The sequence below is a fragment of the Branchiostoma floridae genome, chromosome 14, assembly GCF_000003815.2.
Source record: "Branchiostoma floridae strain S238N-H82 chromosome 14, Bfl_VNyyK, whole genome shotgun sequence".
Lineage (NCBI taxonomy): Eukaryota > Metazoa > Chordata > Leptocardii > Amphioxiformes > Branchiostomatidae > Branchiostoma > Branchiostoma floridae.
This window is the reverse complement of record NC_049992.1, coordinates 15,450,547-15,468,642: the sequence shown is the minus strand read 5'-3', so window position 1 is coordinate 15,468,642 and position 18,096 is coordinate 15,450,547. Positions and strand designations below refer to the sequence as shown.

Sequence of the window (18,096 nt, the reverse complement as noted above, 5' to 3'; positions counted from 1 at the left end):
TGGTCACAGCAAGGAAGTTGTATAAAACGTCCTTGGTCACTTGGTCACAGTCGTGAAGGTCACCTCTCAGAGTCCTAATTATATACATTTTTCTAATACTGTACAATCAATTGGGCACCAACAATGATCAACTATAGCTACTATGATACTATCTCATCAACAGAATCAAGTTCTCTATGCAATTGTCGTATAAAAAGCCGACTGATATTAACATGCTTTTCTCAAAGAGTAAGCGGAACATGGCGCCCGGAATGTCGGGAGGGAAGAAAGGCAGTAGCACCTACCCGCGAAATTTTGCCACGCGCTGGGGATTTGGTCAGGCGGGGCTAACTTCACACCCACGCCCACTCGCACGCACTGAAACCATTGACATGCCCGCCTGGTCTGAATGTCCCAGAATCTTGCGAGGTTTCTTTTGTTGTTCTTTTCTTTTGTAAGACGTCCTCCCTGGGGCTTTACTCCTCTTTAGGGAGTCACAAGACCAAGAAAAATCAAAGAAAACGACTTGAAATGAGGACAGATGAAAATTGAAATGAAAAGGGACGAGAACAAGTTAGACTAGTTTAACAAACCAGAAAGCCGTATAACTCAGGGTGGTCAAAGGCATGTAGTTTTTTACGGGAGGGGAGGGGGTGAATTTCGTAGTTTATTGGACATTAGGGAGGGGGAGTATCGTCAAATTGTGCGTGGGTGCTAATCTTCTAGTCTCTACCAGACCAAGGAGGTTGAAAAAAGGTTGACCAGACCAAGGACCTTGACCAGACTGACTACGCTGGCTGTTTATACTAAATTATAGGGAGAATAATTTGCCAGGCGAGTTTTGCTACCAGAGAGTTTGGCCGACCGCGCCGGGGAAACACAAACATAAGTGTGGACTGGACTGACTCCCATGGTCAATTTCCTGATTTTTTTCCCGAATTCTAAGATCCCAGTACCCCCATAGGAAGGCCTGGTGGAGGCAGGCAGGTTGAAAAGAACACAAGACAGTATCAAAAGCCGACCAAGCAGTATCCAACCGGTCATACCTTTTGCTAAGAATTGTCCGTGAACTAGCCTGGTAGACTGCTGTACATAGCGATTTTAGCTGAAACCTCTAAAAGAAGAAGTAGCAGGTAAATGGCTTAGACTTTTGTATGTCATTCTCTTGTCAAATTTTGCACACATTTTTAATATGTTGTGTTTCGTACTCTCCAAGAAGAGGTTAGTCCCCGGCTGTTTTTGAAGTTTTTAGGCGGCCCCGAGACATCAAGAACTGTACAAAATAGAAAGCCCGATTAACAAAAGACTCCTAAAACAGCCAGAGTATATAACCTCTGCGTGGACAGTAGCACTTCGTTCACTAGACACAAAGCCTCTCCAAAAGATCCGTAGCCCCAAACGCTATACGAAATCGTACAAAAGACAACGAATGTTTTAGCAGGGGATTATATTTTGGGGGGTTTAATAAACGCCGGTTCGACTTATTTCTCAGCAGAAGAGCCTGCCTGCTTACACATGCATGGAATTCAAAATGTTAAAAGGTTACAAAGTACATTTTACAACTTCCTTACTGTCCACAAATAAACATGAAGACGTTTACTAAGGCTTTTTGTCCTCCACGCTTAAGTATGGGCGTATCCTATGATTACGACAGTGGCGTCTGGAGCCTTTATATTGAAGTGTTTGTTGTGGGACTTTCGTATCATCACCTCAATTATAGTAATAGTCATAACATGTTTGTTTCGTAACAAGTTTGTTCCGGGCGAGTTTTGTACAGTGTGGGTGGGCAAAATAATGATAACTCGGTATCCGGGAGACAGACGGGCTAATAGCTTATCCCTGCCTAAGTTCGTGAGTGAAATAAAAAAAACAAGACAGTGAGGGGACGTGTACAAGCGATAGCCTCCACCAGGCTCTCCTATAGGGGTGTAGGGATAGTAGAATTCGGCAAAAAAAATCGGGAAATTGGCCAGGGGAGTCAGTCCACGCTTACGTAGAATACAGTAGATTCATAATTCCCCTCTTGCGCGGCCGACCGACTCCTAGCCTGGTTACCAAACCCCAGCCCGATCTCAAGTATCTATCGTGCAGAAAGATATATTTTGAGGTTGGGGTATGGTATCCAGGCTAACCGACTCCTCTCACGGTAGCAAAACTCCCCTGGCAAATTATTGTCCCCATAATAGCCTGCGTAGTCAGTCTGGTCAAGGAGCTTTTTTGCTTTTGCCATCTTTATAAAATCTCCTTGGTCTCGTAGAGACTATACATGCGAACTGCGAAGTCTTCTTGGATTTCCGCGAGTCTGGATGTCATTTTGGTAAGGTTTCAGTCTGTGATGGCTTATGACCATTCCAATACATTGTGATCGATAGTCTCTCACGTGTTGGTGTGTCGGCAGAGCTTCATTTCATCAACATTGATCATTGAGAAACACAGTGCCCTGTCTTGAGGCCTACTTTCGACGAATACAAAATAAAGAAGAAACGATAAACTACAACATAATACGTTACATGACTTACATCTCAAACCAAATATTTTGGTTTCTCAAAGTTCTTTTATGTCCTATGTTCCTTCTGTTAGATTCAAGACAGTGTTGCCCCTCAAACACAGCTTCTTTTGAAGCTGACTTCCTTGTTCTGTCCGGCAGTGCGTAACAAAGGACGATCTCCCGTCGAATAGAAAGTTTTGAAGGAAGGGTTTCCCTCTTTGTGACGTAACCTGCTTTATTCGGTCACCTTTCAAATTGACGTTGATTAGAAAATCCACCCCGACTTTGCCTTGAACAGAAAGATCACATCTTTGTAACATGTTGAATACGGTTTAAACTGAGAGATCAGAGCGTAGTCAGCAAAAAAGACCCACACAAGTTGATGACACGCACACACGTACACACACAAACATGTACACACCCCGAGGCGTTCGGCAAGACTTCAGCATGTGGTGACACGTACGCAGGGCACGAGATCGCCACGTTTCCACACCCCTGACATGTTGACGTGTTCGGGCGAGCATTCAGGTGCCGCCCGGCGTCTTTGTTCGCCCACACGCTTGGAAGGACCGCAATGTTTTGTGATAAACACGACTTACAAAGGAGTTAAAAGTTACTAAAACCGTCATGAAGCATCTTCGTCATTAAGTTAAATGCCCTGAAGCAAGTTTCTGTAAAAGCCTGTTGGAACATGCCTATCCTGAATATAGACGTGGTGTTTTAGATAAATGCCCTAAACAGTTCTCATGTATCCTTTTTCTATAGGATACGTGCCGAACATTAGAAGAGCGGAGGAAAATTGGTATCCCGGTCCAAAGCGATAGATTCAGCTGACAATGCTTTTTTGCTTTCTGCAAAATGCAGACCAGACGCTATGTGGCGCTTCATTGAGTTCCTCCTTTAGGACGGCTGCATTCTTGCCAAAGTTTACAATTCTTTGGGCCATTCTAGTGACCTGAGATGGTAGCAAAGCAAAAAGAATCTACACGACGCCCATTAGGTAATAGCCTTCTTGATGATACCTAACGCTTGTCGGACAACACGAAATATTTGCTGTGGTTCTTCGAAAATAGACTTGTTGTGACTTACGGCTCAATGACTGTCGCATTTCCTGCTTACATGTCCAGAAAAACAAATACTCTTTATTGCCATTACAACGTTCTTTCATCGGACGGCGGTGGCCGACTAATAACTATAATAGATCATCATCATAGGTTTTAGTGCTGCGTCATGCAACTGGAGCGCGATGCACCCCTAATTTAAAGTCCGCCGACACGTGCCACTTACAGTTCACTACATGCCGTGACAACAATGATAAATATAGGCTTTGTTATCAGCACTCTCAGATTGGGCATAACTTCCCCCACTTCCGCCATTATTATTCACATCTCACAGTCACTAGTTTCTTTATACTTCTGCTTTTTTGGTGCTATTATATTGTTGGAGGAAAAGGAAGTTTAATTTGTCGCGTAAATTACCTGTGACACGAATGGAGTTGATTCCATTGTGTCAATACGTGACTCATTTATGGTTTCCTCTTCAACCAGACTCTGAGGGTCATCCTGATTTCGTTTACGTCAGTTTGGAGGGCGACTATTGAAGTGGGTGCAAACCGCACGGATTGGCAACCCTCTCCATGTTACCCTACAGCACTGGTGCCTTGTCTCTTCCAGGCTGTCTACTAGTGTCTACCAAACTGACTACGCTGGCTGTTATAGAAAGAATGATTTGCCAGGGAAGTTTTGCTACAAGAAGAGTTGTTCGGTCGCGCAGCCGGGGAGACCTGAACCGAAGCGTGGACCACCTCCCCTGGCCAGTTTCCCAATTTTTATGCCGAATTCTACGATCCTCGCATCCCCGTAGGAAGGCCTGGCGGAGGCTAGCTAACTACACTCTATATAGGATCATATAGGGGGAATCTTGCCAGGGGAGTTTGGCCCCCAGAGGGATTTTTTGGCCGGTGTGGTGGAGGAAACTCCTTGCCAGACTGATTTACCCCATTTTTAGCCGGGTTCTTGGAAACACACCCCTGAAAGGCGGCCTGGTGGAGGCTAGATCTGATACTAGTACTTGACGACGGTTATTATTCAAAGTTTGTTACCCTGCTACAAATATCAAACTAGCCCATGGATACCATATTAAAACGAAACACACAAGTTTGACTTTCCAGAAATCTTTCTTTTTAATTCTCAAAATAGATATAGTAAAACAATAATTCTTCTCGCAATATCAGAATGCATACGCCTCGACGATATCGTTCGATATCTGACAACAATGTGGATCAAACAATATATACAGACCATGCAAAAATATCTTCGGAATATGTACACAACTTTTCTTATAAGACATACGGAATGCTTAGAGTCTGTCACAAGTCTTTCGTTTCGTGCTGTGGTCACCACGGTCTCCACATTTTGTCCATGTCGCTGGGGACCGGCGCCGCCTGGGCGGCGGGCACAGGTGAGCGCTGCACCGCCTGGGGAAGGCTGGACACCGCGGTAATAAGTCCGGGAGCGGGGGTTACTGTTGTTGGTCCAGTTGTCGACTGTACAAACGTGCTTGTGGTTACTCCATGCACGGAAGCCTCCGGACGAGAGCTGCCGACCACTGTTGCGTTCGCGTACACAGGAATGACGTGGCTGGGCATTTGTCCACCTGGAAACGCCTGACTGGGCAGCAGGACAGCCACCGGCTCCCCGCTGGGGATCTGCCCCGGCACCACGGGGATCCCGCCGTATGCTGTTGTCGGGACGGCCGGGCCGGGAACGCGGAGTGGCGAGGTTTGCTGAGCCGTCGGGCTGCCCAGGCTGATGGCCCCGGCGACGGAGACCGGCGGTACGGCGGCGGCCACCTGCACGTGGACGGGCTGCTGTACGGGCGCGATGGTGTCCACGGTCTGGCAGCAGCTGGCGAGGTGACCGAGCAGCCGCTGTTGTACCTGGCCGTCCACGCCGTCCGAGCCGGTGAGGAAGCGGGACACCTCCGTCATGCACTCGGAGTAGCCGGCCCGGTACTTGCTCAGGGCCACCGGGTCTCTGATGACGGCGTCTGCGGGGAGAGACAGGGAAAAACGTCGGGTCAGTCAAGGGACACAGTTTGTCAACACGGACCAAAGATCAGCACACACCTCTGGCACGCAAGTCACATGGCTGGGAGAAACAGATTTACCGTGTACATGTAGTGTACGCTCCTTTACTTATGCTCGGCTAAAAATACTAAAATGTTTTCATAAATGGTGGATGGACGACAAGGAAGTTATGCTTACCAGCGATCTGTTGCCTCTGGAGGTTGCGCAGGTGTTTCACGGTCATTTCCAGAATGTCGGCCTTCTCCAGCTTAGAGTGGCGGGAGCTCTGTAAAATATACACGAAAAAGAGTTTAATATCAGCACAGCAGATACATATATCTTTTAACACAAAGTTGTAGGAATGGTTCATGTTTTAGACGTATGAAATAGGTGCCAAAACGCGTGTTTGTGAAATATCAGAATTACCAACAGTACTTACGTCTTTCTTGAGGGCGTCCAAGATGAGGGTCTTGAGCTGGTTCAGGCTGTCGTTAATTCTAGCCCGGCGTCTCTTTTCCATGATCGGCTTGGAAGACTGTGAACAAGACAAGAAGCACGGTTAGAACAAACTCAGACATTGGACTGAAAACGCAATGACGTGAAAGCGAGAAGGGGTCGGTGTCTCGCACGCGCCGGGCACGGCACGCGCTCTACACACGACCCGCAGCCGACCCGACTACCGGGTTTCAGGCGGTCCCGTATTCAGGTCTCCCCACCAAAAATCCTCGACCAAGTCTCTCTCACCTTGCGACGCTGAGTCTCGCTAGACTTGGCCTTCTCTGGGACTTTTTCTGTCGGCATCTTGGACATTAGATCCGTTCTTCCTTGTGGAACTGAGATGAGTTACGAAAAAGTATTGAGCACAGCCGAAGTTGTCTCGGAAGGAAGGGGGGGAGTCGTGTCCAAGCGTCGCTGCGGCTTGCCAGAAGTGTGGGGGACAGATTACCGCACGGGGGATTTACGTCTGACCATCGGCCTCCTTTCCAACCTGTGGCCGGGCGCATTCCCTCACAGTAGACCAATCACACCGTGCAATGAAAATAGATGATTCCTGATCTTTACAAAACCGCACGCTATTGGGTACTAGTCACTCTGGTCTTCGACTTCTTGGCGCTGATTGGTCGGATGTTATTCAGGGCGGGTCTTTTGTTCTTACGTAGGCACTCCTGACAGTTGACATCTGCTGGCATGCGAGGTGAGGCAGGCTTATTATCCCGCAAAGCACGTGCCGAGGTTTTTGTCCGCAGCCGTCGGGAGTGTGGGAAAACCCCGCCCACAAGTTCTGCCTCCTCTCTACTGTAAACAAGCATTTCAAGTGTAAACAGAAGTTAGGCTAAGAGGCTAAATGTCTGGAGGCGTCGAAAGCCGAGAATCACGGCAGATCTCTCCGCAATCTGTGCGGGCGACATTCTTCGGACAGCATCAAAGGATTTCGCTGTCTACAACTTGAAAAAAGGGTTAAGATTTAGGATCTGAACAATATGAAAAGTATAAATCATTGCTCGTAACTTTTCAAACCTTTGAACTCTTATCGTACGTGGTCATCGGCACCACGTGTGTCATGCTCTCGTCTGCTTCGTTTGGCGGGAAAATGCCGCCAACGAGTAAACCCTAAAATACTTCTGTCGCTAGATGAATGCAAGCTACCTGTGGATTCAGATATCTTGTTGGTTTGTGAAGAAACTATCCAGGAAGTCTTTCGATGCATATGATGTGTGATGTTAGCTCTTGAAGTTTTTGCGTTGTATGAAAACTCGTTCGACTTCTTGTGCCAACGCAGAACAAATCTTTAGTGGCGTTGCCAGTGTCGTCACTATCTTACACGATGACAGCTACGATATCCTGAGTGTGGATATACATTTGTAGCATACGTTCTGGCCACCCTCTCTTTTTAGTCCCACCTGTACCTCCTTGGATGGCGAACGCCCCGTGTACCAAACGGACACACCTGTTTGTGGTTTGGGACAGAGTTGTGAACCGTGTGCCAAGTTAAATCTGTCCTTCCTGCCAATATCTTAGTGTTCATGTCTGCAGAGTATCAAATGTAACTTTGAAAACGTGTGTAGCATAACGCTTTGCAGATTTCGCAAAGGCATTGGAAATCAAGACATGCAGGTGAATAAGAACTATCGAGTAAGCGCGTCCTTCATGTGGGTGATGGCGAAGGGAACACATTTCACCTGTCTACAGGTGCAGGTGATGACTGTACATGTGCGGCACGTGTTGGACAGAGGGTTGGGGGGATGTTAACACCCGGGCACGTGCCACGGGGCGCCCGCCACCCGCCAAGCCGCGTACCCTCCCCGGATCAGGTTTCCTCTCCCTCCCTTCCAACCGTCGCGTGCGTCGCGGTGCGCTGTTTCGAGACCGGTGCGGTGGGTTACGGCGAGGGTCGGAGGCACAGACTCTGGCTGTCTGCCTAACCCCACAAACAGGCTGTGTGGAGTTTCCGGTTCAGCACCAGGTACCTATTACTGGCGGGGATTTCGGAGGATGAAACAGCGAACTCTGCTGTACAGAACCGGTAGCTAGATACCGGGGAGCAGGAAGGAAGTTTAACCAGGCCAGAGGTCTACAATTTAATCCCGTACAGGTTCCGTACACAGTGCAGGTGTACATGTGTGCGCTGACACGCAAGGCGTGCGAGTCGATTGTTGTCTGTCTGTCTGTTGTCTGTCTGTCTGTGTGCTCCAGCGCACATCGACTGTGAGGCAAAGAAGTTAACGAACACAATGGTTCTGAGATTAAGTTTTTGTTCATTAATCTTCAAGACGGAGAGGCTGGTCGAAAAATACGGCATACAAGGAAAAGGTCACGAAAATCCCCACCAACCTCTAGCTCTGCTTAGAATGAATGAATGAATGAGTTTATTGCTCAACAATCGCACAGGGTACAATGTATGGCAACCAATAACAACTAATAGCTATACAGACAATAGTACTAAGAGGCTACATACAAAACAATAACAAAGCATTATCGATAACAGTGAGAGTATGCATATCCCCTTTCGTACCAAATGTATTCTCATCTTTCCCTGTGCTTCATTTGAAGTATTGCTTCTCGTTATCTCAGCACACTAAAGAAACAGCCAGGCCTCTTCAAGTTGTTGCAGTGGCTCTCCTGGATGACCATTTAAGCCCCTGTGTGTACCGCTGTCGCGACACGTCCTGGAGTGGTCATCCAGTGACCAGTCAAGCACAGTTTGGACTCCAGGACAAACGTGTCTGTGTATTCTCCGGCAGCTGGTTCAAATGTTTCTTTTTTGCTGCACTTGAACCCATGGTCGTCAAATACTGATAAGGGCGACGGGCCCGATTTGTTTTGCGTACACTCCACTGTAGCAAATACCGAACAACGCCTTGTCCTCACAGACGATGACTCCTAGTAGTGTAAGGTTTATGTTTCCTCTCCAGAGCGCGGTCGACCAACTCCTCTGGTAGCAAAACTCTCAGCGTAGTCAGTTTGGTAGTGACTAGCTAAATTTGACGTAAAAACTGTGGTCAGATACGTAACGAATTATACTTCTATGTGGATCCAAATGGCTTCACAACGGTACGGTGACCCCTAAGAAGGTAGAAAACAGTTTGCACAGTACACACCTTTAACAGGTGTTTGCGCAGGCGTCCCTGGATATTTAAAACATCTCACGTGGAACTTAAGCGTTCTCTTCTACATACAATACGTTCTGTCTTGTAACAAACAGAAGGAAACATAGGATCAGTTTCACTGACCAGAAAGAGTCACTCTCTAAAGAGCTCAAAATACAATTACGTCGTATGTCTTAGAAGTTAGAACAAGACTCCTTCACTGACAGGAAAAAAGGCGGGAAAATTGATTGTACAATTGTGCAGGCAAGAACAAAGTTCTTGTTTGCACAACGTTTATATCTATTTGCAGACTTTGTAAGGAAAGCGCGCCAATTGACTTTTCCGACTGACTTTTTTTGGATAGTTTGCTTTTCCCACACTCAGGGTGGGACCCTTGGCTGATCAGTGTCAGAGGTCAGTCAAACAAGAAAGTTGACTCAGCTTCGCTTGGGGAAGGGGGGGGAGATGGGTCGTTTGCTGGACCCAGACAGACGGACAGACACGCGGCTGATAACACGCGACAGCACGTCTCTTTGAGTATTTACAAGTTCAACATACAAAAATCTTCAAGCAGAAAAAAGACTTTACGGGAGACGTGGACTGCAGGTACTGGTGCTTCACTGCTAGGTGGCGCTTTTTTGTAGCGCTTTTTTGTCATGCAAGTCAAGAGTTATCGTTCTTCAAAGAAGTGAAATTGCGATAAACAGACGGGTGTTTCCACATATTTGTACACGTGGTCTGTGTCGTTAACCCCAAGGACGGAAGAACGGAACGACGTGGTTATTTTTAGGACGACACCTGCGTTTGGCGCTTCGTGCGTATGCCTCTTGCGTCGTCATGACGACGGTTTCCAGGCAACGCAGACGAGAATGGTGTGGCGTGCTGTGTATTTGGCAGTAGTTGATCTCCCTTTAAACATGGCTATACACAGGTGCAAACTTGTTTGTACATGTGTTCTTCTTTATCGTCGTGACCTGACGAATGTTTGGAAGGGTTGGGTCAGAAAATGTCAAATCGTTCCCAAAACACAACAGAGTCACAAACGTATCTCTTCATTTTCTTTTTTACTCACAATCAACAACCACAATTATTTCATGATAACCACAAAGTATACACATAAATGACGCTGAACATCGAACTTTGCAATTCTTTGTACATCAATGATAGACAAAAGGATGTTAGTCCTTTTTGGCTATATCTATCTATCTATCTATCTATATCTTTATCTCTTTATATCTCTATAGATAGATAGATAGATAGATATAGATAGATATAGATGTACAGTATATAGCAGAGTCTACTTACAATTTACATGTCACTGAGTCGATTGTACATAGATATAGGTCTAAAAAATGTAGACTGGAGACAGAAACGATCACGAGAACGTACAATTAAATTCCGTCGTCGTATATGCTACTCATTAAGCTAGTGGGTCATATTTCAAATAAGAATAAAGTTACAAGAATGGTTTGATTAGATATAAGATTGAATCACGTGTCCCACTCCCATCTAGGACATAAAGATAAGAAAAGGGTATGGCTAATGCAATGGCTTCTCGGGTACCTTAAAAATACTTCTTTGTGTTATATATGGCTCTAGATATTTTCCCCCAAGAACTTCATCATAAACGCACAAAATAATCAAATAGATTATACACGTATGCGTACAAAACATTCGTGGGACAAGCATCCATGATTAACAAAAGCATAAACATTGCGGCCTACAAATGCTACAAATCAGTTTACCAAAAAAAAGCAAGAACCCTATTGCAAGGTGATGATTCATGCAAAATTTTATGACGTCATGATGACGTGTTCAACATAGGGCCACGCCCATTGTGAGAACTTGCTCAGCCGCCAGACATTACTGTAAATGCAGAATCCTTTCGTGGTGGTTAAATGTTCGCGGTTTTCGCGGTGGCCGCTTCACCGCGAACTTAAAACCACCGCGAACATTTTTCCATGGCAGTAAGAGACTACAATGCATAGTGCTATCGCACATCGAACATAAAACCACCGAGAAAAGTTATTTTTTAACATTCAAATCCCTGCAAACTTAAATGCATTTACAGTATTAAGTTAGTTGTCCACTGTTAGCGATCAGGACCCGGGCCGTCGTCGCTCCGCTGGGAGATCCGGCTGCTTCTATCTTCTCCACAACGTCCTGAAATGAAACAGGGAAACAAAACGGTACAATATTATGGATAAACTAAACTTTCACTAACCAGCACTTCAAATAAGTTGGATTTACCTCAAATTTTCAGTTGACTCCGTCAGCCTTGTTCACGGAATGGACCTGTCTACTGCAGCTTCCAGAACGTGACGTCGAAGACACGTGACTGCAGCAGAGGGTCGTAAATGCCAGATAACCTGTGTCTCTGTAGGATTATATGGCATTCACGACCATCTGCTACAGTCACGTGTCTCTAACGTGCAGTTTTAGCAAAGTATGAAGCATCTCTGTTTATATGAATATACACTGACGAAGCTAATTGATTATTCCATCCGCAAAACTGCTGTACAATATCAGTACCTGACAAAATGACCCGTCAACATATAGCATTATTCATATGCTATAGAACTAGATAACCGGTCTCTATGTGAAGATGATACTCTTTCAGAATTCGAAGATTTGGAACTTGAAGCCAATGAGAAGAAAAAAATTACAGCACTTTAAAAGGGTGTATCAGTCCTTATTTGCATTTTAGGCACAACTTTTAGACTAGAAATATATAGAGATAAAATCTAAAAAAACTGAACTCACGTATCCCTGAATAACCTTGCCGAAGACCACGTGTTTGCCGTCCAACCATGGCGTCTGGACGACCGTTATGAAGAACTGAGAACCGTTGGTGTCCGGTCCGGCGTTCGCCATACTCAGGATCCCTGGTCCAGTGTGATTCAACTTAAAGTTCTCGTCGGGAAAATCTCCTCCATAGATACTCTCCCCTGAAAATGTAGAAAAGATACAATTCACGATACTGTAAAAATGAGAAAAGTTTGCGGACATTTCATTTCGCGATAGGTAGAAAACGTAGTATTATATTCGCGGTGGTTTAGGTTCGCGGTTGAAACTGACATGTATGGTTTTGCTCTAAAAGAGGAAAGGTTCGCGGTGGTCTTATTCGCGTTTAAGAGAACATGAAACCACCAAAACATTTTCAGTTCTACAGTATGGCTAAATCAAAAGACAAGACTCATAATCAGTACAATTTCCCATATCAGATTCTTCTATATTTATATCTATACTTTTATAACTGGAGTAAATATTTGACGAAAAAAAAATAAATTTCGTGCAGCTTAGAACTAATGAATAATTCGTCTCACACCTACCTCCCGAGCCATTGTTGAACTGAATGTCACCCCCTTGTACCATGAAGCCGGGTATACACCTATGGAATATCACCCCCTTGTAGTGTAATGGTTCACCCCATGTGCCTCGGCCCTGGAAAAAAAACAGTCACACACACACACTTAGATGGGTATGTATTGGAATTATACAATATTTGTTATTCTGTAAAACGAAGTCCAAGTTCAAATGTGGTAGGTAGAGAACGATGTATGTAAGTTAAGACTAGCCTTGCAGAATCTTGGTACATGGCCTCGATACACTCGCACTCGCTTCTGGGTAAAAGGAGCAACGACCTCACCATGGAACCATGACGTCACTCACCTTTTCACCTGTGCAGAGAGCTCGGAAGTTTTCGGCAGTCTTCGGCACGACATCGGCGCGCAGTTCGAACACGATTCGGCCGGCCGGAGTTCCGCCGATGGTGATGTCAAAGAAAACCTGTAGGATATGACAAACTCTACTCTTTATGTGTAGCAATTTTACGAAATGTTGCACTAAGCGCCAAACGTTTCAACAATGCATACAACTGTACTTTTATTTTGTGACGTACGATTGTGGCTTTTAGAACACACAATGAAAACTGATAAGGATTTATTGATTTACTGCCATTCAAATATTTAATGGCTATATCATCGCACACAAACATTGTTACACGAGTCTTACATGTATTGTTTATAATGTATAATTCAGTCTTTCGAACTCTCTCCTTTCCTCACAAGTTCTCAAATTGAAGTTCATACTGAACACTTAAGTCGGAATGCTTGCTGTCTACGTGAAGTTCATGGTCCATGGTATTTCATCACGATATTTCGTAACTTTGTCACTCTACCGGTCAGTGACCTGAAGTTGTCGACTATTGAGTAAACAGTTTTTTTATTAAACATGCCAGAATGTGCCAGAACAAGACCTAACACGCCGAGATGATACATGTAGTATAGCGTACATGAAAAACGTTGTCGTTGTAAATTTAGGTCAAATGCTTACCGTTGGATTTGGCTTGGGTTTCTTCAAGCCAAAATGGAATCCAGCGACTAGAGCAACACCTACGCAGATTAGCACCACCGATACCACCAGGGCAACGGTCACCGCTCTGGAGCACAGACATGTCCTCTTCTGTTGCTTCTTGTTGCTGTTCCCATCCGCCATATTGTCTTTGCTGCCCGTACTATTTGCCATTTTTGGCTTGTCCGCCATCTTGGTTTTCTCTTATCTACCACAACAAGACAAATGTCCTATTGAGACAGAGTGGGCCGTGGTCAATGATATGCGAGTGAATATGTTACCTATTGTTGGTCGAACTAAGGAGCCGCTATTTTCACATCGGGTGGGAATAGGCCAGCTTTCTGCACCTCTCTTTCACATGGTCTCTGCGGAAGAAACTACTTCTCATTTGTGGACTTTATCAAATTGCTATTAATAAAGTACTTTTTAAAAATCTCAAAGTTACGACTCTTCCATGTTAATGTTTGCTCATTGATAAATGTTTGAAAACTTGAAGGACTGTCGACTTGAAACGTAGGTCTTCTTTACACTATATTTCAAACCAGATTCGAGTCGGCTTTCCATGTCCAAAGATGCAAAAAAAATGTTTCTGTGAGATCTGTACACCATTGAAAATAACATATTATTATTAAGAAAGAGAAACATTCTTTGAGTCATAATTCCGAAACAATCACCGAGGTCAGACTTTTTTTTCGTGCGTAGATGCAATTACACATGTTGACATTTCAAGCAGCAACAAAATACATACATTCTTTCTCATGATTAAGCAATTACCACGAAGGACATTGCAAAGACTTCTAAATACCGGCCCAGATTTTTGAAGACTCTATAATAGCGATGCTGTCTTTTTTCAATAGACACAATCTGCGCTGTAATTATGAGTTCCTTTATTTGGAGCTTTACAGAGAATCCAGACTGAAGGCCACGGCACGAGACCTGACTGGGAATTACTTTAATTGAACCCCTGGACATCTGTTGTCTTCTTAGGGGAGCAATTAATTTGCACCCGAAGTATTATCAGCGCTAAAATGTGATGTTGATAGCTGTGTTATATAGTTTTTAAAATCATAGCTGCCGTAATTCAGTATACAAACTGTGTATCAAACCATCAAACAAGCACGTACGCAAACACTAGTGTTGGATAACCGAATACGTGAGAAAGTTCGCATTGCCTACTTTGGTCCATTGTGTGTTTTGGTCTATTTTCCTTTCTTTTAAATCCCTCTCCGAGAATGAAGGACTACAAACGAGAAAGAAATCCGTCTGAATTTGGTGCCCGATTTTGCAAAGCGTCGAAAAGTCCACCCATTGACATTTGTACATGTATAAAGGTACTAGGCATTTCTTAGGTAGTGCCTTACAGCAGTACTGTCAAGTGTATCATTTAGGAAAAGCAGAAGTAGCAGATTCCAAAAACATATTGTATAGCCCATGTTTCTTGATGTTTTTCCTACACATCTTGGCAGAATTGCAACCTAGTTTTGACACTTGATTGACCCATCAAACGTCCACCGTAACCATTCCCCTAACGGCGAGAACCACAGGATTATGATTCGCCCCTCCCCAATACAAATCTCGTCCTTAGATTTGCATAATTCTAACACGAAATCGAATGGTTTATCATTAAACTGCAAATCCCATACACGAAAACTTATCACTATCCTCTCCGTAAGCTTCGGCTAAGCCTACAACCCGGCAGGGAGCAGATTATTCGCCGCACCATTCAGAAAGATGTGGTTGTGGTTTTGTGAATGTCGCTATTCGTTTTAATTGGGAGAAAATTGATCTGTAAAGGCTTACCTGGGAGTTTTAATGGGCTAAGCTAACGTTTTGATGGAGCCTTTATTGAAATCCACCGCTGTAAACAATTGGATTATTTCAGAGAACCTAGTCGGACAAATGTTCACACGAATCTTTTGTGAACGGGGGCACATCGGTTTAATTGGAACAATGCATGGCTTTCTTGTACCATTAGCGCGAATTTGTTGTGAATGCGGACTTTTATCAAAGATTGGGACTGTAAATCATTGGATTATATCTGAACCCCTCCTACAACAAATCCGCCCGTGTTCTATGAATGGACCACATTGATATAATTGGATGAAAATTGATTGGATTCCGCTTGAAGCTTCGCTATTAAGTTGTTAAGACGATTTGATCGTCGCTTTATGAAAATGCAGGGTGTACTTTATAGGATTATCTTCACCATCTCTTGTTGTCTAAACATGCTTTCTTTCAGTCTAAATATGCACACACAGGTGGAAATTACAACATCATGTTTTTATACTTGGGGAGTAATTATAAGTTACCATGTGTTTTGTTCCGTACCCCCAGGCATGCAGTTTAACACATTTAACACTGCTGTTTTTCAGCTGAAGAAAGTGACTTTGTCAAAGAAGGCCGTCTTGAACTAAATACAGATCTTCCTGCATTTCTGTGATGCCAAGCATTTCCTCTGCAAGTCTTTAGTACTCTCCAAGCAGAGGTTAGGCCCCGGCTGTTTTTTCTAACGTTTTTTTTAAGTCGTTTTTATCGGTCTTTCAATTTTGTGATATTTCTAGGCTAGCGGACGTCAATAAACATTTCAGAATAGAAAGAAAGCCCGATAAGAAGACTAAAAAACGTCAAAAAACAGCCGGAGCCTAACCTCTGCTTAGAGAGTAAGTCTTTAGTCCGATTTGACCAATTTCTGCTGCATGTGTACTTCACGTGTATATTTTCTAAGCCACTAAAGGAGGATGACAGAGACAAGAGTGTTCGTACTCGGAAGCGACTGCGTCAGCTTGGCCCATAATGACTTAATCCCGCTGTTGCTTTTTGATAATCGCTTTGGGCAGCCGGAAGAGATTACGCATTATTTCAGACACATCCTGGACGTCCTCAGCGCTTTGTCTTACTAATTACTCATGAACCTTTCTGGAAGCACACGGACCGACTTGTACTATAGAATAGAGTATTATCGCCAATGAAGTAAAACTGACGATGGCGCATATACATAGTCCGATGGTAGGCATTGGACATGGACATCCCTAAGCCTTCAGTAGCACAATTTTACAATTTGCAGCCTATTGTTTGCTGACTTTAACTGCATTTTTTAGTCATAATCATATCCTTGGGCTTGGAGCTGAAAAAACGTTTGCATCTTGGACAACAATAATCATCTCACATTGCTTCTTTGCTTGAATTTTCTTTGGGTTTTCGTGGAGTACTGTCTATGACAGTACACATCATTGTCTGCTTCCTAGAACCAATGACGTTATATAATGTCCTTGTTAGAACCACGCTTTTATCAGAAAACCGAAAAGCTCCTTGCTAGACCACATCATCAGAGCACCGGGCAGTCTCTTCTTCACCCTGGAGAAAGCACTTCTTCGTCTATCTACAGATTAGACAAAGGAGAAAACAAGAGTCTCCGTGCAAATATGTGGACATAAGCAGGCACAGGTATGGTTTAGCGCAAACATCGCCAACCTTGTACGGGACGTCTAGCCAAGGATTTAGGTACAACACTGCCCCCCATTTCATGCATAATTGCATTTCTTTGCGAAAGCACGGCGTTGGTCTTGCTGTCGCTGAACGCTCCAAAGTGAGCCACTTGTACCAACAAACACGCATTAGCTGTAATAATAAACGCCACTACTGTCCACTTAGTGGACCATTTTGGGGGTACTTTTCTCTAGAAACATTTGTATTACAAACTTTTCCCGAGGTTTAACATAATTTCTGGGATACAAACAAAGCTAAGAGAGTTGCAGGTCGGCAGATTGTATGGTACGTGAGGCGCGACATCTAATGGACAACCTGCCGGTGGATTTAGGAAGATAATGCAGCTAGTGTTGTGTTCTCCAAGCAGAGGTTAGGCTATGGCCTGATTTTGACGTTTCAGTTTTTTCCTTTGTTTCTTTTATGTTCACCAGCCAAAACGGGGTAACTGAGTGCCTGCAGAAGTTTGGCTGGCGGACAAAGAAAAATCGTGAGAAGATAGAAAGCCGCCTAAACTGTAAATAAACAAAAAAAAAGGAAGGAGTCTAACCTCTACTTGGGAAGTAACAGTGTTAGGTATGACTAGCCGTTACTGTAAAAAGAACGACATAAAAGATATAGCTATAAACGTGAGATGACCTGAGATACTATATTATATACATAGCTAGTTCATGACCTTTGAAAAACTAAGCTTATCATCAAGAACAGCGACTAAAAAAAAGGAACGAACAAAAAGAAATATCACATTAGAGAATGAAAGAGTAAGGTCAGAGTAAGTAAAACATATTTCAAAATCTTTGGCGTTATTTTTAGCTAGCTAAGAGATACCACTAAGAGAATTTTGTACCTGATGGTGATAGTTGCTTGAAAATAGGGCCAGAATTTCATTCCAATCACACACAAGAACGGTGTGTATGACGGAATATCAGGTTCAGTCTATTATTTGATCGTCGCCTGATGTCTGATGCAAGCCGATCCGACGGAGTTTCCTCACATCGGTTAGTTCTTCCTGACTCGCCGAGCATGTGCCGGAATCAGATAGACTCCGGGCCGTCGTATCAGATAGCTTGATTTGGATGGACATCTTGGTGTTGAATTTTTTTAGGACGTGCTCTTTGTTTAAAATCCGTATGACCCAG

At 44.1% G+C, this 18,096-nt stretch overlaps 2 protein-coding genes across 3 annotated transcripts; both read right to left on the bottom strand.

Annotated features, from left to right (window-relative positions):
* Positions 1-4,624: 4,624 nt before the first annotated feature.
* Positions 4,625-6,530, bottom strand: LOC118429946 (transcription factor HES-4-like). Its single transcript, XM_035840594.1, has 4 exons — positions 6,279-6,530; positions 5,974-6,069; positions 5,733-5,820; positions 4,625-5,515 (listed from the first exon to the last, which is right to left on the bottom strand). The coding sequence occupies exons 1-4, from the start codon at positions 6,342-6,344 to the stop codon at positions 4,863-4,865; spliced, it is 903 nt and encodes a 300-aa protein (XP_035696487.1). The 5' UTR covers positions 6,345-6,530; the 3' UTR covers positions 4,625-4,862.
* A 4,598-nt stretch (positions 6,531-11,128) lies between these two features.
* Positions 11,129-17,886, bottom strand: LOC118429954 (peptidyl-prolyl cis-trans isomerase-like). 2 transcript variants are annotated; one of them, XM_035840604.1, is made up of 6 exons: positions 17,805-17,886; positions 13,457-13,682; positions 12,794-12,910; positions 12,454-12,565; positions 11,885-12,069; positions 11,129-11,284 (listed from the first exon to the last, which is right to left on the bottom strand). In XM_035840604.1, the coding sequence occupies exons 2-6, from the start codon at positions 13,664-13,666 to the stop codon at positions 11,195-11,197; spliced, it is 714 nt and encodes a 237-aa protein (XP_035696497.1). In that variant the 5' UTR covers positions 13,667-13,682; positions 17,805-17,886; the 3' UTR covers positions 11,129-11,194. The 2 variants fall into 2 exon arrangements, with proteins under 2 accessions (XP_035696497.1, XP_035696496.1); XM_035840603.1 differs by lacking the exon at positions 17,805-17,886 and having other exon boundaries at positions 13,457-13,817.
* Positions 17,887-18,096: the final 210 nt, after the last annotated feature.

Coding starts and splice junctions, on each gene's coding strand:
- LOC118429946 (XM_035840594.1), bottom strand. CDS start 6,344: ATGTCCAAGATGCCGACAGAAAAAGTCCCAGAGAAGGCCAAGTCTAGC. Junction 6,070..6,278: donor GCGAGACTCAGCGTCGCAAG/GTGAGAGAGACT, acceptor TCTTGTTCACAG/TCTTCCAAGCCGATCATGGA. Junction 5,516..5,732: donor CCAGAGGCAACAGATCGCTG/GTAAGCATAACT, acceptor CTCTCCCCGCAG/ACGCCGTCATCAGAGACCCG.
- LOC118429954 (XM_035840604.1), bottom strand. CDS start 13,666: ATGGCGGACAAGCCAAAAATGGCAAATAGTACGGGCAGCAAAGACAAT. Junction 12,566..12,793: donor CTCTCTGCACAGGTGAAAAG/GTGAGTGACGTC, acceptor TTTTTTTTCCAG/GGCCGAGGCACATGGGGTGA. Junction 12,070..12,453: donor GTTCAACAATGGCTCGGGAG/GTAGGTGTGAGA, acceptor CTACATTTTCAG/GGGAGAGTATCTATGGAGGA.